This window comes from Amblyomma americanum, chromosome 5 (assembly GCF_052857255.1).
Source record: "Amblyomma americanum isolate KBUSLIRL-KWMA chromosome 5, ASM5285725v1, whole genome shotgun sequence".
NCBI classification, from domain to species: domain Eukaryota; kingdom Metazoa; phylum Arthropoda; class Arachnida; order Ixodida; family Ixodidae; genus Amblyomma; species Amblyomma americanum.
The window spans coordinates 119,702,572-119,724,486 of NC_135501.1; the positions used below are offsets into that span (position 1 = coordinate 119,702,572).

Sequence of the window (21,915 nt, forward strand, 5' to 3'; positions counted from 1 at the left end):
AAGAAGATGCAGCCAAAACATTGGTTCGTTGTAGGCTAAAGGGAACCTTAAACGTTTCCCTTTAGTATACAGCGAATCTAAGTTATGCCCATATGGCAAGTGTGCTAAAAAAAAAGATGCAGCTAGGTTAGAAGCGTTCGGGCTGTTCAAGCCACTTGCGATTAAACCCGACCGCTCTGGAGTCCCACATTACGCGTGTGACTGTACTTCTTATGGTTAGTGACGATATATATGCAACTAACGCCATCAGGGATGTCAGTGGTGGTATTAGCTTCGTTTTGGAACAAGACAGCAGGCCCAGTTTACATCACTCTCATTTGGGCTTGTTCACTTAGCTGGCATTTGCAGAATACAGAGCGAGGTTTCATTTCCTTACAGATATGAATTTATACAGGCTGAAATTGGCCCATCATCTATGTAGGTCTGGCAGCTCGTGCTGCTCACTATGTGCAAGATGTGATAATCGGCACAATATCCGCTACATACTAGCATTTCTAAGCAAAAACATTTTTCTGTGAGACATCATATGTGAACGCCATTTTCTCATATAATGTAAGATTTCACTACAAGAATCAATATATCCGCACATCACACTACGGCAGTCTTGCAGTTTTTCCTATTAACGTTTTAGCTATCATCAAAAGCGTTCCCCATTGTTTTTTTTTGGCAGTCTTAACTGTTTGATATAATCGATGGAAACACATTAAAAGAAAGACTTTCTCACATATCAGAAGAATGGACCATTACATTGAATATTCCCATAACAGTATGCTATAATTTTCAAAAATTTTCTCCGAGAATGTTTACCATGTGGACTTCCTACGGCCCAGGCAGCGTCATCCTCTAGAATGTGCTTTTTGCTGTAGTATGGTGAGACATGTGCACCACTATGGACATTGGAGGCATGGTGTTTTCATCGAACCACTTTAAGCATGGCCTACTTTCATTGAAACCAAATGACACGCGTGGTTTGAAAGGACAGCTCTTTATTTAAGCGCAAGTCTCGCTTCAGTGAAATGCTTGCTCCATTACGCAGAGGGCACGCGCGCTTGTGCTGCTGATCAAAGTGAATTGGGAAATGCGACAATGAAATTTACGACATGCGTGCGTGAGAATATAAAATTTGTGTTTTGAATGTGCACAAAATTTCTTTCAGTACTCGGTATATGTTTGTTCTTCCCATGATGCCGACCCCACCTTAAACTACAGGGGTGTGTCCAATCTTTTAGCGCGCTCATCAAAGTCAGTTTCATGTTTACTTCTAGAAATGAATTGCAAACTTCAATTTCAAATTCTGTTGCTGATGGCGCTCAATAACGTATGTGTTCAATTTATAAAAAGGCTTCCAGCTTTTAGACCTGTCACCTTCATTTCGAGATTAGTAACACATTCTCGTTGAGATTAGTGTCACAGCGTCACCTTTCTCGCTCTCATTTAAAATTTTGAAGAGTACAATATTTTGTGGTTTTTTTCTTCCAGAAGCCCGGAGCTTGCAGAACCCGCGGCTGCCCTTAATAAGTCTCATTTTCCTTATGCCCTGGGCAGCACCACTTGGTGCGGTTCGCAGGTTTCCTGGCATTCTTGCTCGGTTCGGAAGTTGTTGCCGTTCCCGCGACAGCCTCCGTAGACGAAGTGCTCGCAGGCCTGGCTGGTGGCGTTGTAGAAGAACCGGGACATGGCGGCCTCACATGGTCCGACGACCTTCGGCTCACTGCAGACTGCAGGCTGTGACACTGCGATGAAAGCGTTGTCATAGTTATTTGATTTGCAAATACAAATCTCATGTGATCAGTGTTTAAACCGATTTAACTGAATCAGCGTGAGTTTTTTTGTCTCTTCGCACAGTGGTAATCGATATGCTGTTAGGTTTAGGAAGTTGGGCTGGACAAGTGGCGAGGCTGGTCGGAACGCGCTGCTTGTGAACGAGCAGTTTGACTCACTTGACCTACGCGGAAAACCTGATGTGACCGTGCCTTTTAGTTGGTGTAACGGGTGTTGAAGTACGATGTGGGAGGTGTCCTTTAACTCTGGCTCTAACTCCAGCACAACTTTGTGCGCACGAGCGCGACGCACATTCAGCACATTCCAACTTTCCCTAATCGACGCAAGATGTCGAGTAAAACGGAAATCGCTTATCCTTTAGTGTAGGGTTTGTTCAAACCAGAAAGGTGAAAAGTTGGGATTGACATGAATTGCAGAGAGATTTATTTTGTACATAAATGATGTCGCCCATATTAGCCCCGGTCTTAAACTAGTCATATACGCGTATGATATGAGTATTTTTGTCGCATCACGTTGTAAAGCTCACTTAATAAAGGAAGCAAATAGTGTGCCAGAAAAACTTGTAACCTGGACTTGTGCCAACCATTTAAATATAAACACTAAAAAAACAAAGGCGGTAATTTTTCATTCCAAGGGCAGACGCACTACTAATCGTAAAGCTATCACAAAAATATTCAAAAATATATTGTTCCATTTGTTAAAGTGCTCGGTGCATATTTTTCGCAGAACCTGCAATGTGACGATCATGTGAATAACTTATTGCAGAAGTTAAGCCGTCACCAGAATGCCTAACGACCAACGTTACTCACTTCCACAATCAGTCCAACTAATGATTTATAGTGCTTTATTTGTGCACTCCATTAATGCTATTTATTCTGGGGCACCACTACAGCGAAACATTTTAACAGGCTGTTAAATATATAAAAAATTGTTTACATGTCAATGCAAATGTGAAATACACAGAACCGTCTGGCCCTCTTTTTAAACAACCTAACGTAATCAAATCACAGGATTTATATCACTACACATTGTCTGGCCAGTACTATATGAGTGCAAAACACTCGCAGTTTTCTTTCAAACATAGCTGGCTTATCACAAAATAATCTGGAGTATCCCACAAGAAGCACAGAACACTTTACAATTTTACCGTTAAAATGAGAAAGTTCTAAAATGTCGTACTAACTGCGGTAGACAAATGCTACAAAAAACGTTACTAAGGCTACTAAACGAATACAATCGGTTAGGCATTGATATTCTGAAATTAACTCTATCTGAGTTTAAGCAGCTATTCAGAACCAGATTTTACTCCCTGGACGATTTTTATTTCTGTGCATATGCTTGTGTTTAGAGCCTTCAGTGTTTTGTGTTACATTTGTGAATGATTACGCGCTAATAATTTGATCTTCGTTGTTATCACTAGGTTGTGATAATTGTTCTTTCACTATCTATTTGTGTCTTCTGCGGTCACTGTATTGTTGGGGCCCGGGGGCTTCTCAAGCCGTCGTAGAACGGCTTTTTCCTTGGCCTCCTGTACAATCTGGTGCATGAATAAAAAGCGTGAATAAATGAATTATGTTTCGCTGTCTGATGCAACGTTCTCCTGCGCAGTTTAATAAATCTCCTTTAGAGATCTAATGGTACAAAAAAAACATTGTGGCAACTTCAGTGCTAACGTGGAAAATAACTTCCCTGCTCAGGATCCCACCTACTAAACCGCTGGCATGCTTTTATGAAGTCATCCTTATCAATTCCACCCACTGATTTTTTTGCCCACTCTTTCTTCTTTCCGTGTAGCTTGATTCTCACATGCGCTAAAGAAAACGTTATTTTTTTTACCGCAGTCTCGAAATTGGAGACCCTGTGTATTAGGATAACTATTATAGTAGAACTCTGAAGGTCCCATTCTGGGCTATGAGGGCCTACATCATTATCATCAAGATCAGCGTGACTACAAACACTGCAGGGCAAAGGCCTCTCCCATGTCTCTCCAATTAACCCTGTGCTTTGCCAGCTGCGCCCACCCTATGCTTCCGAACTTCCTAGTCTCATCCGCCCACCTAACCTTCTGCCGCCCCCTGCTACGCTTGCCTTCTCTTGGAATGCTCTCCGTTACCCTTAAGGACCAGCGGTTATCTTGCCTTCGCATCACATGCCCTGTCCAAGCCCATTTATTTCTCCTGATTTCGACTAGGATGTAATTAAACCGCGTTCGTTCCCTCACCCATTCTGCCCGCTTCCGGTCTCTTAACGTTACACCTATCATTTTCTTTTCCATGGCTCGCTTCGTTGTCCTTAAACTAAGCTGAAACCTTTTCTTTAGCCTCCCCGTTTCAGCTCCGTAGGTGAGTACCGGCAAGATAAAGCTGTTGTATATTTTTCTCTTGAGGGACAAAAAGAATGGTGGGGCAGCCAGAAAAAGAACAGAAACCAATAGGCCCCTGCCTGTGGCACTACGTATAACAGGCTTTCTCTTGAGGGACAGTGGTAAACTTCCATTCATGATCTCAGAGAAGCTGTCGTATTCGGTGCACACCATTTTTATCATCTAGTTATTTCCCTTTAGTGACCAAGATCAGAGATCACTTCCTGCCCCTAAGTATACGTATCCCCTTACCACTTCCATCACCTCGCTATCAATTGTCAACTGCTGTTCCCTTGCTGGACTGTTGAATATTGCTTTCATTTTCTGCACATTAATTTTCATACCCACCGTTCTGCTGTGCCTGTCTAACTCATTGATCATTCTTTGCAGTTAATATCCTGAGTGACTCAGCAAGGCAATGTCATCAGCGAATCGCAGATTATTGAGGCATTCTCCATTAACTCTTATTTCCAACTCTTCTCAATTCAGGCCTCGTAATACCTCCTGTAAACAGACGGTGAACAGCATTGACGAGATCGTGTCTCCCTGCCTTACGCCCTCTATTATTGGAATTTTTTGTTGCTTACTTTATGGAGGGCTATGATAGCTGTGGAGTTGCCATAGATATCTTGCAACATTTTCACAGGCTTTTCTACACTCTGATTCTGCAATGCCTGCATGCCTGCTGAGGTTTAAATTGAGTGAAATGCTTTCTCGCAATCTATAAAGGCTATATGGAGGCGTTGGTTATATTCTGCGCATTTCTCTATCACCTGTTTACTAGTGGGAATATGGTCTATTGCGGAATATTATTTACGAAAGTCTGCGTCATACTTTGATTGATTCAAGTCTAAGGTTGGCCTGGTTCTATTAGTGATTACTATAGTAAATAACTTGTAGGAAACGCACAGTAAGGCAGCGCACAGTAGGCAACGTGGAGTAAGCGCACTCCGCAATGATAGCGTGAGATTATAGTTCATTGCTTGAACATTAAGGTCGTCTTCCCTGATACCTTATTTATTGAAAATTCGTCGCTTGTTAACAGAGCTGGGGTGGTTGAAGATAACCCGAATCGCTATCCTAAGGCAGATATGACGGAATAGAAAATTTAGAAATGACTAATGCGATTAATGTGACACGGTATGCCTGAGCATGCGGCACATCATGCATACGCGAACTCCACATTCCTTGTATTCTTTGCAGAACCCAGGCACCTGGTGCTGGGGACGCTGTCATCCTCCTCCCTTGACCGCTCTCTCCACTGTCCTACTTTTCTAACCACCTCCTTACGCACTATTCCTCGCCTGCGTTTGTTTACTACTCTTGACTCCACCGTTAGAGCTGTTCTGATTGGCTGCCGCGTTTCCTCCTCCTGTCTCCACTTCTGTGTTTGGTAGCCGCGTTTCCTCCTCTCTGCTATCTTGTCTCCTCTCCACATTTCCCTCAGCAGTGTCACTGAGCTCCGGACGGACAGATTCAGGGAATTGGGGGGTAGTAATTGTACGCATTGAAAACATGTTTTACGCCTACAGAACACCCGTAGTTTCTGTAACGAAGAAAAAATTATTCGGAGAAAGTAGGCTACTGCTTATACCTCTGCTACACGGGTATGTTGAAATGACATTCGAGTCGAACGGCATTCGAAACTTCGAATGGCATTCTGACTGGACGGATCCGCACGGTGCTACACGACTATTCCAAAAGCATTCGAAAGCTTCAGTATATTTCCGCCAAGCTACAGGGGCGCTGCCGCCGTCAAATTTTGTTTTAAACAAATATAACAGCAACAATTAATTTCTATAGTTACAGTCCGCTATAAAATTGCTACTTTTCCAAGTAATATGCCATTTCTAATAAATTTTAATATTTATTCATTACTAAACGCCACTGTTCTAACAGAGGCGCAAGCCCATAGCCCTGCCATTTATTGTGTGCGGTCTGTTGGCTACATTGGGCTCTATCGCCTGCGTGTGTCGCAAAAAACGAAAAAGTGCAATACACTTCACTGAATAAAGAAAGCTCACTTAAAATGCACACACAGACGCACAGACGCACACGCGCACATAATAAAGACAAAACACAGCAAAATCAACAACACTAAGTGAAAAAACTGGCACCGGGCCAAAATGGCAGCCTTTCTTTCCTACGATGGGTTCCATAGCATGCGGTAAATATTTGTTTGCTAACAAAACTTCTGGAAACGATCCATGTAGTTTATATAAATAGTATTTAGAATTTCATCGTTTAACGAACGTATTTGCTCTTCAAAACTTATGCTGCCACCTATGGCGCGAAGACGCTGCGGTAGAGAGTAGTCGCGCTTGCGCCTCTAAGGCATCCCAAAATCTCGAATGTCTCCACGGAGCTCCGTCGACTCGAATGTCATGTGAACCGAATGCCGTTCGAAAACGTCGTGTAGCAGCGCAGGTTTGGCAGTCGAGTCGAATGACATTCGTTTGGAAGGCATTCGAAACGCCCGTGTAGCACAGGTATTAGTCAGAACATTCAGCGAAAGCCGTCATTGGTCGCAAATCTAAAGTGGAGGCGGCGGCAGCTTAGCGCTCATGCTTCCTATACAGTCTGCATGATCATCTAAGTGATCTCGTTGGAGGATGTGCCGCTAGCTGCTTCTGCTGAGAAAAATTACCGCGTTCGTTGCATCCAATAAGAAAGCACTTCAGATGCGATATGAAAATTCTCAAATTCGTCACATGGAAAGAAATCAGTGCAAGCTGGAGCACACTCCCCCCCCCCCCCCACCCCCCTATAAAGAAAGGTCCGAGGTATACCGCGCCTATAATTCCAAGTTCCCTATTCACTGTAATATTCTTAGCACTTTCCGGGGGTTTGATTTATTGAAAAGTGATTTGAATATTAAGTATCGCCCTCTCATGATTACCAAACGGTAGCAAGAGCCAGCCACAAACTATTCTTATCAGCAACATACGTTAAACATTGTTTCTCAGATGTGCCGCCGGAAACTGTCGCTTTAACTTCGCCACAGAATACCGGTATATAAAGGGTTTACCCTTCCAAAACCTTACACTGGCCATGAAAGACGTTGTAGCGGAGGGCTATGGAATAATTGTGACCACACGAGGTCGTTTAACGTTCACGGACATCACATAGAACACGGACCGCTTTCTTACATAGTTAATCGCTTCTGTGACGCCCGACCGTCCCTCCGAAAGGAACAAAACATTATAAATAAGGCTAAGATGAATTAAAAAAGGAGCCGAAATCTCCTGCTGAAGAATATGGAATATATGAATTTAAAATTCTTATTATACAAAGAAGTCAGTATTCACGCAAGACATAACAATTAAAGTACTTAGAGAGGTGCTGTTGCTTTTACTGCTGTTTTTTAATGAACGAAGACCATTAATTAGCGCTAACTCGAAAAGTGCAATTGTATTTTCTAGCATGAGGTGATGAATGAAATTAAGAGTAGGTAAGGTAAGCGTCGCATCTTTTACTTGCTGCGTTGCTCTTTGAAGAGGCGCTGCATTCACACTACTTTTTGCTTCTGTTCCCTCCAAATTCGTGTTTGAGTTGACTGTATGAGGGTGACACAGAATTAGCTTTGTCACCCACGTTGTGATATATAATGTTATGTCTGCATAAACGTTTCACTTCAGCAAAAAGTACATATTTACGCTTCCACCATGGCAGGAGAAAGACGTTGTAGTGATGCCTAGTCCTCGGATAGGATCATCATCATCAGCCTGACTACACCCACTACAGGGCAAAGGCCTCTCATGTCTCTCCAGTTAACACTGTCCTTTGCCCGCGACACCCACCATATATGCCTGAAAACTTCCTAGTCTCATCCGCGCACCTTACCTTGTGTCGTGCACCCCGTGCTACGCTTGCCTTCCTTTGGAATCCACTGGGTTACCCCTAAAGACCAGCGGTTATCTTGCCTTCGCATAACATGACCTGTCCAAGCCCATTTCTTCCTCTTTGATTTCGACTAGGATGTCACTAACCCGCGCCTCTTCTCTTACCCACTCTGCCTGCTTCCGGTCTCTTAATGTTACACATATTATTTCTTTCCATGGATCGCTGCGTTGCCCTTAACTTAAGCTGTACCCTTTTCATTAGTCTCCACTTTTCTACCCAGTGAGTAAAATGTGATGTATGCATAAACATTTCACGGCTGCAAAAAGTACTTACGCTTCCACCATGGGAGAAGAGTGACGCTGTAGTAAGACCTAGTCCCCGGGTAGGGTTTGCCTGCGTAAAATGTACGCGGAAATTTTAAGTTAGCGTTGGAAGTGGAACGTATGAGGTGTTACTAATGTAGATACTAGAAGAGAAGTTGCTTTTAGTGCAGTAGTTCTTATGACTTTGACGCGTACTTATAAATTAGGTTTGTGAAGTTTTATTGAAAAAAAAATGCCGCACCATTAAACATGATTTCAACCAAATCCGGCATGCTCATTTCTTTATCCTCGTTGCCAGATGAAAAAGGTCCGAAATGTGAGGGTCAAACAGAACATCGTACTACTTGAATTTCCTAGGGTTAGTGGAAAATTCTCGCTTAGAGTGTAGAAATATAAGAATTCACAGTAAGACACAGACTAGAGCGTGGTTCTTATGGAAGCTACAGCCGCCGGTATTTGTACACCAAAAAAAACGCGTTCTCCGATCACACACTACGCAAGACCATCGAATTGTCACGTGACAGATTGCACAGGTCCTCCTGGCAGAGAATTAGGATTCTGGAGGTATAAGGTCGGTCTCTGCGACTTATCTACTCACTGACACAGCATCCCTTTGTAACTACGCTGGCGCGCACAAGAGCCGCACGTCTCCTGCTCATAGCAACGTGGAATTTTGAAGAACCCGGCAGAAAACCTTGAACTACTCGATGAAGACTGCGGAAACGCATGAACTGGTGCTGTTTACAGATTGGGCTGCTCAGTGGGACTGTCACTGTAGATCCGACTTCCGCGTTTGAGGAAGAAGCTTTAGGGCGTTGGTGTTGTGCTGGTGGTTTGCTTTCGAAAACATCCCCACAAGATGGATATTGCAACGCATAATAATTATATTTATTCTCATTAGGGTGAATAAAACGGCTAGACGATCCTCAGTGGACAGCTTGAATGCACTAGAAGCCAACTGTTCATGATAATCGAGGTTGACGCACTAGAGTTTATTATATCGAATGTGTTACACACTTATGTTCGTTATGTACGCATCCAACACGCTAAGTTCGTTAAATGTGAGGTCAACACATAATAGTTCGGTATATCCTAGGCTCTTCAACGAAAGTTTGTTATAAGCGAACTAGCATGTTAGGTTGCATTCTATGGTTTGTTGTATTCGAGGCAGTACACAAATTTCGTTTTATACGAGGTGGACACACGTCTACGCCTGATGGCGGTCGCCATTTCCGCCTGAACTAGTCCTTTTAATGCTAAGACATTATATTATTAAGGTGTGTGGACTCCAAACCTAAACTGGATCTTTTGTCACCTTCCACTGAGCTGGAGAATCAAAAGTCAGATACTTGCCGCGACCCCCTGTCCACAGTTTGAGCGCGCATCGCATGCAAAGCAACCCGGCAGTGTGGCAACTCGAGCCCGAAAGCACACAACGTACTCTGCCGGGAGCTCACGCTCCTCACTTCATTGTAAGGTTTGCGCAGCCAATGCGACGGTAAAGAGAACGAAATACTAGCCTGGGGTATACGTAGTTCTAGAAAAATGCCTCTTTATAAACAGCTATCGCCGTAATGGGCGGTGAGAATTAAGATGTAGTTATCATAAAATATTCTGTAGCAATGATTTAATTGACGCTATGTTTATGAAACTTAGCATATATGCCGTACAGAAGTTGTAGTTGCAACAGTGGTTAAAACTTGACAAATTGTGAAATTTATTTAAATTTAGTTAAATTATAATTTTAAATTGACTTTTTAAATTGAAAAGTAAACAAAGAGTAGTTTGTTTTTTATAATAAAGGCTGATTATTCTGGAAACAGTTCTCTAGCACATACGTGCTTTATTGCACTTATAATTTCCGTGATGTGCTCAAGACCACTACAGAGAAAAAGGTTGAAGTGTGTAAAATAAAAGCATAAAAGCTTAGAAAATTTAAAAAAAAATTTAAGCTGTTTTGTACTTACAGCATACACCTGTTCATCAGTTGTGCTAAATGTCGTTGGCACAGCTTTTGAGTATACCACTGCTTTGGTGGAATATTATCCAATTACAGTTTGTAAAGTATAATCTCAGCTTAAGATGTCTCAGAGCAAGAAAAAATCCCCATCATTTAAATAGGAGCCATTGGCACTTAATTTGGGTCCATTAAAAAAAAAGACGAGCGCTTCGTCTTGCTCTGAACGAAAACGTTTCCGCGCTACATGCAGAGTGCGGCCCGTAAAGAAACCCCACAGAGTTTGTCTTTTTCATCCAGGCCGTGTATTTCTACTCTATGTTACTGCACCACAAAGCTTGCTGCTCGGTGCCCGCACTGTTCGAAATGAGTTGTGCCTGCATTGCGTTCTTTTTTTCTTCCAAGCTACATGACAGTATTTTACGTTTATTCATAGGGTGTCTATCACGTAGCCAACATATCTTAATAGTGCGTTCTTAATTCTGAATTCTTAAAATTATTAACTAAATTAAATGGTTCGAGTGTACTCAAAAGCTACCCAGCGCACCGAGTGCTGACGAGGGGCCTGGGCTTTTTTTTGTATGTGCTTTCGTTCGACGATTACTACTCAGATACAAACTTTTGGTCGAGTTGCTGACAGTGAAGCAATAAATAGAGCTCCGAAGACGCTGACGTTAGAGCGAATCCCAGTTTTCTGTGCACACACCCATTGCAGACCTCGGCTCATGGTGCAGACTGAGAGCACAAAGAAAGAAACTTGCCGGACGCTGGTTTTTTGCAAGGCATGAAAGTTTGTATTTCATGATGCCTTGGTTTTTTTTTTTACTCCCTGATAATTTACAGGATCTGAATGAACGTATTTTGCACGGCACTGAAGTGCAGGCTGCTTACCTTCCTTCCGTGGTATGCCACCTGGATAGACAGCCGGGGAACTGTTTGCTGCCAAAGAATCCGTCAGCTGCAGGTGGTGCATAAAGTTTTGGAGTGAAATCAATAGTTAGCAGCGAATTAAAAATAGTTTTCGCACACAATGACATCGGCTACTGGATCTACTACCCAAGCAGCACAGTGCTCTAAAGGACCAGAGTAAAGCCATCTATTTCCAATGATAGGCAGATTATCTGCTATGCTTATGTTACAGAACACTGCATGTAGAGCTTTAATGAAGTGCCTCTGTACTCTTTCTTCAAGAGAACGTTTAACGGGGGACAGACACAATTTTCTGTGCCCCCCCCCCCCCCCCCCACACCTTTTTTGCTTTCAAAGAGGCTTACGGGCCTAGTAATAAAAATGAACTGGAAACACCAGTGCGCTCCGTCAGTAACAACTGGCAAACAATTTTGTACAGACAGTTTTGGATGGCGGTGAACGACACCTTGACGTCATGGTCAACCGGGTAATCTGGTCGACCATTCTTCACAATATCGGCGCCACCGGAGAGCACGGGCTTATAGGTGGGTTGGGGAACGTCACAATAATTGGGGCAAGTGCACCTTGACGTCACTGCATGCGGATGGATATGCCCAGCGGCTCTTGGGACATTAATCACAACTGCGATAAATTATGTTTCACCCAACGCCTGCGTCTGAAACTTGCTAGAAAGTGTCTCCGTATTCTCATGAAACAAGTCATATCATTTGCTCGCGCTTCGAATTGTGTGCTTGTACCCCATTAGTAATGTTGGCCGCTATATGTACTGCGATAAAGAAGAGAACACGTGATGGGCACATAATACCGAGGAAAAAATATACAAAAATTACTGAACGATCAGATACATGACGACACAGTTCAATGAAACATGTATATTTATCCTCGATGATTAGTTTGATGCTTTTAATCTAGCCTATGGCTTCACACACGTGGCATAATTTTTTTGAAAGGTAAAGGTGTTCACAGGTGGGTCGAGGATGGCCGGTTCCTTAGAGGGGTCGGGTTGGGTGGTGAGGTGAGGTGGCTGGTAGGTCTATCAATTTCATTCGCACAGCTCGCTGCCCGCCCCTTAATTTCAGTTCAACCCTTTTAATTAAACTCGATGCTTCAGCCGTGTAGTTCAGTACTGGCGAGATACAAATTTTGTATACCTTATTCTTTACGAACATTGTTAATGCGTTTTTGGCTCGAGAGTGGCTGGCAAATGCACTCCACCCCGTTTCTATGCGTCTAGGTTTTCTCTCACGTTAGCTTGCAAGGGGTCACTGACGCCCCTATATCAATGTATTTCTTGATAATATTAAGCTCTTCACTTCCTATCGTACATTATTGTGGCCGTCCGAGAATATTTATCATTACCCTACATTTACTCGTATTACTTTTTAGGTCTCCCGTTATGCTTCCCCTGTCTAGTTGCTGGGTCGCAGTTTGAAATCCTTTCCCTGAGTGACTTATCAAGTCCATATCATCAGCGAATCGCATATTTCCAAGGTATATTCTCCGGTGTATAGTTCGGAAGGACTGGCGGTAATAAACACTACAACAGACTGTAGAATATATTTAAATAGCTGTGGCAGAAGTGAAACACAAGTTAAAGCAGGCTATCGCTCAGTGGAGTTCGGTACGGTGACGCACCTAAACAAGCTTCCTAAATAATGCCATAAAGGGTGAAAAAACAGGAAAAAAACCTCCACCCAAAACAGAGGGTGTGTAATCCGGTATGTGGATTTGACGCTTTCTTCATCGGAGGTGATCTTAATATTGACATGCTAATTCCATCTACATTACAGCATAACTTTGAAACACTCCTTTCCTCTCATGAATTTAGGAATCTAATTGAAACAGCTACACGCGTGACACCAAACAGAAACACATTAATAGATCTATTTATAACCAATGAAGCTATACAAAATACTACTTCGGTGTTCTTGCCTCACATATCAGTGACCACATGCCACTTTACTTATTTAGTCTAACGACACCTAAAGACAGGCGGAAGAAGCCAGGCGTCAACCCAAAAATGCAGAACATAAACAATAACACATTACAAAAATTTCGCACTATCCTCCTAGGAACAAACTAGGATGTCGTAACCAGCTTTGAAACCTCTGAAAAAGTTTATAATAAAAATCTTGTCTCTACTTCTAAATGCGTATATCGTATCATTTATTTCAGTCCCTAAGCAAAAACCAACAAGATTTCCGAAACCTTTGATGTCGAAAGAATGTCTTAAAATGATACGAAAGAAAGATAAATCGTTCAAATTCATAACCACACGAGACACAAATGACTGGGACATATTTAATCGCCATAGAAACAAGACGAATGCTCTTATACGGAATAAGAAGCGAGAATGTCTTTACGATGTTTTTCAGCCAGAGTGCAGCTCTAAACCGGATGTTCTCTGGAAAAACATAAATAAGATCCTAAAGTGTTCTATTACAGATCGTGTAGTTAGCGAATTAACACTCCCTGGTTTCTGGCATTGTGCTGGCGGAGGCTTTCAACAATCATTTTGTTAATTTAGTTTCGAGTTCATATCATCCTGAGTCTATAAATGGAACCAATCGGAGCAGTGATAGTACGTACTTGAGTCCCGCAAATGAGATTGAGATTCATACAGCATTTATTTCTTTGAACAATAGCACGCTTCGTGCTATCGATGACATACAGATTAAGCCGGTGAAACATGTTTTAGATCTAATCTTACCGCCTCTTTCATTTATATATGATTTGGTTCTTTCCTCAGGAAACTTTCCTGAGAAAATTCAGGCATGAAAAGTAGTCGTACTGTACAAGGAGGGTGATAAAAACAACTTATCGAACTACCATTCGGTATTTATATTATCTGTTTTTTCTAACGCCTTAGAAAAATTAATACAATCTGGATTCGTTAAATTTTCAGGAAAATGTAATCTACTTAGTTCCGCACAATATGGTTTTCGTAGAGGCCGATCTTCTGAACTGGCCCTCCTGGCATAGAAAGAATTTATTCTGAAGGGCTTTTAAAAGAAAGAGATGGTTGCTGATGCATACATTGACTACTCCAAAGCGTTCGACCACCAAAATCATCAGAATTTACTAAAAGAGTTAGAAACGTATGGAATTCGAGGTATACCCCTAGACTTAATACGCTCGTACCTGAAGCATCGCACACAAAGAGTTGTAATAGGTGAAAATCTTTCTTATTCTAAGCGTGTTACTACAGGCGTGCGTCAAGGAAGCATCCTAGGGCCCCTATTGTTTAACCTTTGTGTCAGTGACATTGTATACATTAGTACAAAGCCAGAATATATAATATACGCTGATGACACAACACTTATATTTCGAAACAATGATCACAGCCAGGTTGTATATAACATAAATCAATCATTTGATAATTTAAGCGCTTGGAGCAAACATAATTCACTGGAGATAAATGCAACCAAAACAAAAGCCGTGCTTTTTTCCACAATGCAGTTGCCGCCGCCTATCATGCCCTTTAGCTATTTTTAGCTATTTTTGCCCGTGAAAGAACGCAACAAGTTGTTGCCGAAAAAAGCGCTAGATTTCTCTCGGCTGTGAGCCAGTGTTTATCTCAAGCCATAAAAAGCAACAGGGCCCTTGCAGTACACCACAAAATTTTATTGCAGGGATGAACAAGTATTTGGGCAAAGCCAGCCAGTAAGGGCAAACAAGTGATGCAGCCTAAACAGAACACAAAAAATTAACGCACCATGCCAGGGACAACACACCCTCAGGTAACATGCCTCAGCTTAAGGTGCCGCATTCTTTGTCTCTTTCCCTCTCTAGCCTTGTTCGCTGCTTGTACTAGAAAATCTAGCCTTGTTAGTGCATAAAACTTCACATGATTTGTTATTTCTGTGCTGTGTTTGTCGCAGCCAACTGTACTTAGCCAGTTCCTTGCCAAAGATGAAATCAAATCCATCACACTGTTGGCATTTAGCCTATTGACACTGAAACAATGTGTGAACGAATCCTCTAGCTTTACAAGCAATTTCTGAAGCTCCTGAGATGGATATAGCAAGCCTCCATTATCAACCTCTTGTGTCAGGCAAGCTTCCTTTGGAAGTTGAGAGCCAGCTGGAAGGAGCAGTGCTCTATAGCAGTCATGGCACTATGTTTTGCTGAGCATTTTTCGAGCAAAATAACCTGCGACATAGTAGGAAATCCGCGAGTCACTCCTTATTGCAACAGTGGCATCAGGATCAGCAAGTAGATCGCAAGATGCAAGCACCTCATGAACTTCGTTCAGGCACCCAATATCCATCAGCTCATCAAGCTTTCCTTGAATGCTTCCTGGCATTTCACTGGTTGCCGAGAGCAGGCTCTTCATCAATGAGGGCGACACATTTCCATTTGGCGGGGCCTTTGCTAAGCTACAAAATGACAAGCAATTCACTGATATCAAAAACTGCGACGCTGTAGGGTGATCATTATTGCCTGACATTTGCCTAAGGATACAGAATAAATTTTCTAAGCGATCCTGACTCAAACGAGAGGTCATTAGGTACTTGTAGTCAAGCTCTTCTGTGAGGTAATCAAGAAGGGACATTGTGCTTGTCAGCGTAACACGAAGCCCTTCAGCTGTGCCTTGCGTAAGAAAGCCTACTTTCCCTATTTGTGCTTCCCAGGCGTCTATGTAGGCTAAGAAATCCTTCACCTCGGTGCGACTTTTTGACCCAATGCGCATAGCGCCACGACTGCACCTGGTTGTCATAGCTGCTATCAGCTTAGACATCCGCCTTACAAATGATGCTGTTGCTGCACTCGAGCCAGCACCGCACACCCGTTGAATGTCATCTTGGTACGCATAGAGCCCTCTCAGTACCTCGTCGCTAAATAGTGAAAAAGCAACGTTGACCTTCATTTTCTCGAATCCATTCGGCTCAATGACTGCCCTAGTTACATGCGGCATTGCTTTTAGCCTTACAACATCCCTGTTGTCACATTTCCAGGCTTCTCTTACCACATCCATTCTAACGTATCCTTCAGGTGTGTGAAAGCCTTTAGACACAATAGAATTACGTACACATTTAACCAGATGAGGAAAGTCCGACAAAAAGTGCAGACTTCTTTTGTCGTCTGCAGGGTGCTTGACCTTGCAGACTATCTTCTTGGCGGTCCCTTCGATGCCGAAAGCACGCCACATGCTTCTGTTCCATGATGCAGCGTCTGTTGTAACAAAATCCACGTAAAGGCCGGACTTTTCAGCTGCTAATGTGATGTCAACCACAATCTTTGAAAGAACATCTGCTTTCACATTACTATGTGAACCAAAGGTGGCAAGGATCTGCTGGAATTTTCCAGAAAATGGCTGAAATAATACCACTAGACCATGGTCACAGGTCTCTTTGCTTTGCTCTGGAGAAGTGTAAGCACCCAGATCAACGAAGCCCTCAATAAAACCGCTGTTTGTCACTTTCAGGCTTTCTGAAAGCTTCATTTCGTCGATCAGAATGCCTCCATGCCTCTCAAACTGATTCATGCCCTTGGTTTTTTCGGCGATTGCGGCAAACATATTCTCATTGAGGCCAAAATAGATCTTATAGCCCTTCATGTACTTGTGCAGGCAACTCTTGCTAGGGAGTACCATCACCTTTTGCTTACGTATGTACTCGTATAGCTTGGGGCTCCTTATTTTCATTAGGATGCACTCCAATACCCATTCTTGGCTATACGTCATTCCCTGCGTGCCTTTTCTTTTAGATGCTTGAAAGCATGCTTGAACTTGCTGCCGCTGCTTTTCAGGCAGTCCAGAGAGGCTCTTCTCCAGCTTCACCTCTGAAATAGCGGCATTTTCTTCTTTCACTGCTGTCATCATTGTTTTAAGCTTAGCAACCTTCTCCTTTTCGCGACGCAGCTGTAGGTTGCACTTCGCAAGTTTCTTTGATGCGTTGGAAACAGGAGCCGCCCTGGCCTTCCTCTTCTTATAGCAAGCTTGATTTACTAAAAGCTTCCGCAGGTACTTGCACTGAATGCATGGCTTCTCACCTTGGGAGACTCCTCGGCAGCCTTTGCTGTGCAGCTTATTTCCGTGCAGTCTGTAATTTACTCGGCTGCGGCTTTGATGCAGTTCACTCGGCGCCAAGCTCTGCTCAAATCTAGGACACACACTCATTTGATCAACCAACTGAAGCAGGTTTTCCACACCTTGGGGGTTAAACACGTCGACTTGTTTCAACGCTGCGCCTTGGACGAACACGGCACACTGATAGTGTGTATTTTCCGCCGAGCACAACACTTGCTTTTTAAAACACATAATGTCACCTGCCTAAGAAAAAACACTGAATGCAAGTGACATGGGCGCTTCTGCGACAACGTTCCTCGACCAGAATTCACTTGGAAGATTTTCACACGTTAACTTTTCCAATTCTTCCCGGCTGCAGGCGTAATGAATCGCTGTGCCATCCGCTGCTGCGTCGTCGTCAGTTGCCACGGAGTCCCGGGTGCTGTCAGCCACGACTGAAGCAACCTCGCATTGCGAGCCGTCGATCCCTTTTCTTCGTTTCCCGAGCACCTCGCCTCTCGATGTTCTTGACTTCCTCTTCACAGGCAGCCTCTTCGAAAGATACGCTGGAGTGTTAGGAAACAGCGTGGGAACGGCGTCCTCAGACAGGCATGGCCGGCCGCGGGGAATCCTTACGGTCTCCCCATTCACAACGTGGATGTAGTCTCGCACGCTGAACCTTTGCTCGAAGTGCAATTCACAGAGAACAGATGTTTTCTCCAGGGGCCTGCCTGCACGTGGCACCGCCCGTTGCCACACATTTAGCCTTTCTTCATCGCTCGGGGCAGCAAAAGTGGAGACTTTCTTGCCCTTGTTTCTGGCGGAGACGTATGTTGACGTGCACCCGGGCGCAAAGAAATGCGTTTGACGGTTGACACGTCTCTCCATTCTTACCTGTGTGCTAACGACACGCTAAGGTTACAATGGGTAAGCGTAATCAGAAAAAAAAAACTTATTGCTAGCAACGCAGAGAGAAAACGCACAGCAGCACAGAGGCGCATGCACCTGACAAATGTTCGCCAGCCGGAGAGAGGCCGAAAGGCATCTAAGACGCGACGCGGGCGCCACCTGTCAATAATAGCATGAATGACTACGACACATGCTTCCGTGCAGGGCCCGCTGCGAAACTCTCACCTCCCCCTCTAGCCACCGTACCGCCGGCAGCTGCTCCGCGACACGTGACCGACCACGTGGTCATCTCTTCCTCCCCTCGGCACACTCATTGAATGAAAAAAACCCAGTGTCGGGGCTGGGAATTGAACCAGGGCCTTTGGCGTTTGAGGTGGAGACGCTAGCACTCCACAACGACAGCTTTTTTTTTGCCTTATTGCATGGAAATAGTGCCGAAAAGAAAAGTCTAAGCACGCTTAGGCCACAAAACATTCGGCCATCTTACCCCTGCATGTCCCGTCCTTCTAAAACATCAAAAGTCTGGGAGGCACGCACATCCATCCAGAAAGGGGAGCCAGCTAGGCGGCTCTTGCAGGGCAGCATATACACCCCGCACCAAAGCGCATTGTTCACGAAACAAAGATTTCGACGAGCGTGGTGATTTGGCGTGGCGGTCCATCATGCGGCTCCTCCAGAGACAAAGTAGTCCTAGCAACGTAAATAGATTACATGGCACAACACTGTTTTTCTTCACAGGCAAAAAACGAATACTGTAGGGTGTGATGTCAATGTCCTTCTTAATTGTGCGTTGTAAAATGTCCCAGAAAAAGATAGCATCAATGCCCAGATTTAAAAAAATGGTCAGTTGTGTCTGGTATATTGTACAGGCGAGAATTCACCGTCCATGGCACAAGCACCTCCTTAGCATGACGTCATGCCTTCACAGGCAGCGTTGAGTGTGCAGCTTGAAAAAGAATGTTTTCGCGGCAGCAGAAATGCACATGTGCCTAACACGTTTTTAAACACTGGCATCAAGGAACTCCGGAAAAGGTTACCGATACAATGGTACAGGGAGCAAATACACTGTAAGTTCATAAGTCATCTTCCGTCTGGAGAGGCTATACGTCTAGTCTAAAGAAAAGCGGACAGTGAGAAAATTGAAGGTGTCAGCAACTTCCTTAAGGAATCCCCATAAAGGCCCCTCCAGAGTGTGTCCCGTCGGTACGAATAGGAAAGGAGAATGAGCACTGAGACGCCTAATAACCACGGCTACTGAAAAACGGTGGTTTGACGATTTGGAAAAGAAAATACGCGAAACAAGTTGTTGCACGAATAAGTGAACAAGGCAGATTCCATCAGATTCTAGAGAAAGGTTATCGTGCACATGGGTTCCAATTGGGAACGCCATACGAATGTAGAAAATATTCTGTGCATCACCTGCACTTTCTTTCTCGCATAGTGGAGAACCTTCATCACATAGGCGAATTTTCCAAATAAAAAAATGTTGCAGACTTAAGCCCGAGCAAACACTGATAGTTCGCTACCCATCTAAGCCTGGGATTGTCGCCTCATGATGACTATCTGTCAATCCCATTAGGCGCCACTGTTGCGAATTTGGTGAAGAGGAACCCTTAGGTAGAGAAGGCGCCCGCAGTCCCATCTTATTCCACCATATTGGCCACTAAAAGGGCTCAAGTTTTAACAGTGAATAAAGGCACACGTAGTGAATGCGTGCCTTTCACACCTTAACTCTTCCGAACCAGATGTCTCCGCGCTTACGCTACGTATATCCTGGCCTTACATGGCTAGGCCATCATCAATTTTTTGAATGCTGTTTAATTTCACATCATTGCTTTTATTTACAGAAAAGGCGCCTTGTATTTCACGGAATTCGGAAATTTCAAGCTTCAAGGAAGAAATTTAAGCACCAGGATTCATCATAACGATGCTTCCGCGATAATAAGAACGTTTGAAACGTGAGCCGGCATGCGAAAACCTGGAGGAATAATCTCAGAAACTAATTATAGCACGCATATGGCTTTTATATGGGCAAATTTCTAATCAGAAAAGGGAGAAGAGGGTGCACTTCATTAACCAATCACAGTATTCTGGACGCTTCTAACAAATTTCTTAATGTCCGGGTGTGTCGAAGTGGGGCCTAAAACGAAGCGAACGACTACTAGCTTTTCCTGCACGGGACTATCAATTATTCAGAATGACATTTGTTTCGCAAACCTTTATTATCTACATAGCTACCAAGATAACAATAAAATAGGCCTGGCTGTTAAATTACGAGGAGTATTGGCGAGGTAATTTCAAAATCGGAGAAAGAAATCGCACTGCCGAAAACTAGTGGAAATGGGAGGTAAAGACGACGATGTTTATCATCGTGCCTTTTAAGATTCCCTTGACTGGACTGTTTTCAAGGGCTGTCAATATGCTTACAGCGACTTTTTTATAAACTTCCTTGAAATGGGCTTTTCTCAAAGCGCAAATTTTACTGACAGAATCAGCGAAAAAGCGAAGCGTGAACAGCTTACCTTCCTCCTGCGGAACGTGATGGACGTTGGCAGACATCAGGATCGATCGCTGCACAGAATTTTACAGGTAAATTTGGATTTCATATCATGGGCGTAACCTTTTTGGCTTGAAAAGGTGTTTGTGATTCGTGTAGAACTTTTGAAAATGCTCTTTGTATTGAAAGCTTTTTATTTACTTAGGAGGTTTGGAAAAGGGAGCGACACCAAGGTCGTTTTCTTCCTACGTATTCTGTACTGCCTTATTCGCGCAGTCCTGCTTTCTAAGGCAACTGACAAACAAGCCGGTAAGATCGTTCTACTTTTGTGGAGTTTGTCGATCTGTTCCGAGTGACGCGTTCACTTGGCCCACTTCGTCGTCTCGGACCTTTCCAGTCAATGCACCGTTCTTGTCATGACTGAAGGAGATGAACTGGCGTCGGATAATGTACTACCTCAGCACGGACACAGTCTTGCGGCTGATTGAACATATTGCCACACTGCTCACATTCCTGCGAGCGCCGCCATGCGGCCGAGCGGCATTACTGGGCTCGTGTGGGAGCAAAGAAGAGGACGTTCCCGTTCGAACGCGCGCTGCTGGGTTTCTGGCCTTCGGATTAAAAAAGCCCCTTTTTCGTGCCGCCCTACGTTTGTCGGTGACATTTTGGTGGAGCCGCTGGGTATCGTTCCATGAACGCTCACCCCGAGGGCAACTCTGACGCTGATCAGCGACGCTTGGACACAACACCCGTCCACAAAGCGAGCCGCCGCCTGCGAGGCCTGCAACCTGAGTGTCAGCCACTGACGAGGCCGGTGCGTACCATGACGTCTACTACAGGCAGTCAGACAGGCCAGCCTTCCGGCACTGTCCCGCCCGTTGTAGTTCTCACCCCTCGCTCACCACCATCCTTCCACGGCGATCGGTTTGAGGACGTCGAGGACTGGTTGTCCAGCTTTGACCGTGTGGCCACTTTTAACCAGTGGGACGACGACCGAAAACTACGAAACGTCTATTTCTCGTTCCAAGACTCTGCGAAGACATGGTTCGAGAACCATGAGGCATCCTTTACGGACTGGGAAGCGTTCCGCCGTCAGTTGCTGGCTACCTTCAGCACAAAACTCGCCCTTCGCACCAGGTCACAACAGGCGAACGAAAGCGTCGCTATGTTTATTGAAGACATGGCACGTCTTTTCAATCGGGCTGACCCTGCCATGCCAGAGGCTACCAAGGTGCGCCACCTCATGCGTGGTGTGAAGGAGCAGCTCTTCGCTGGCCTCATACGCGACCCACCAAGAACCGT

The 21,915-nt window shown here is 44.1% G+C and overlaps 1 protein-coding gene across 1 annotated transcript; it reads right to left on the reverse strand.

Moving 5' to 3' along the window:
* Positions 1–900: 900 nt before the first annotated feature.
* Positions 901–11,240, reverse strand: LOC144134148 (colostrum trypsin inhibitor-like). The gene is made up of 3 exons (XM_077667116.1): positions 11,159–11,240; positions 8,321–8,380; positions 901–1,733 (listed from the first exon to the last, which is right to left on the reverse strand). Exons 1-3 carry the CDS (start codon positions 11,238–11,240, stop codon positions 1,531–1,533), a joined length of 345 nt encoding a protein of 114 aa, XP_077523242.1. The 3' UTR covers positions 901–1,530.
* Between the last annotated feature and the right edge of the window lie 10,675 nt (positions 11,241–21,915).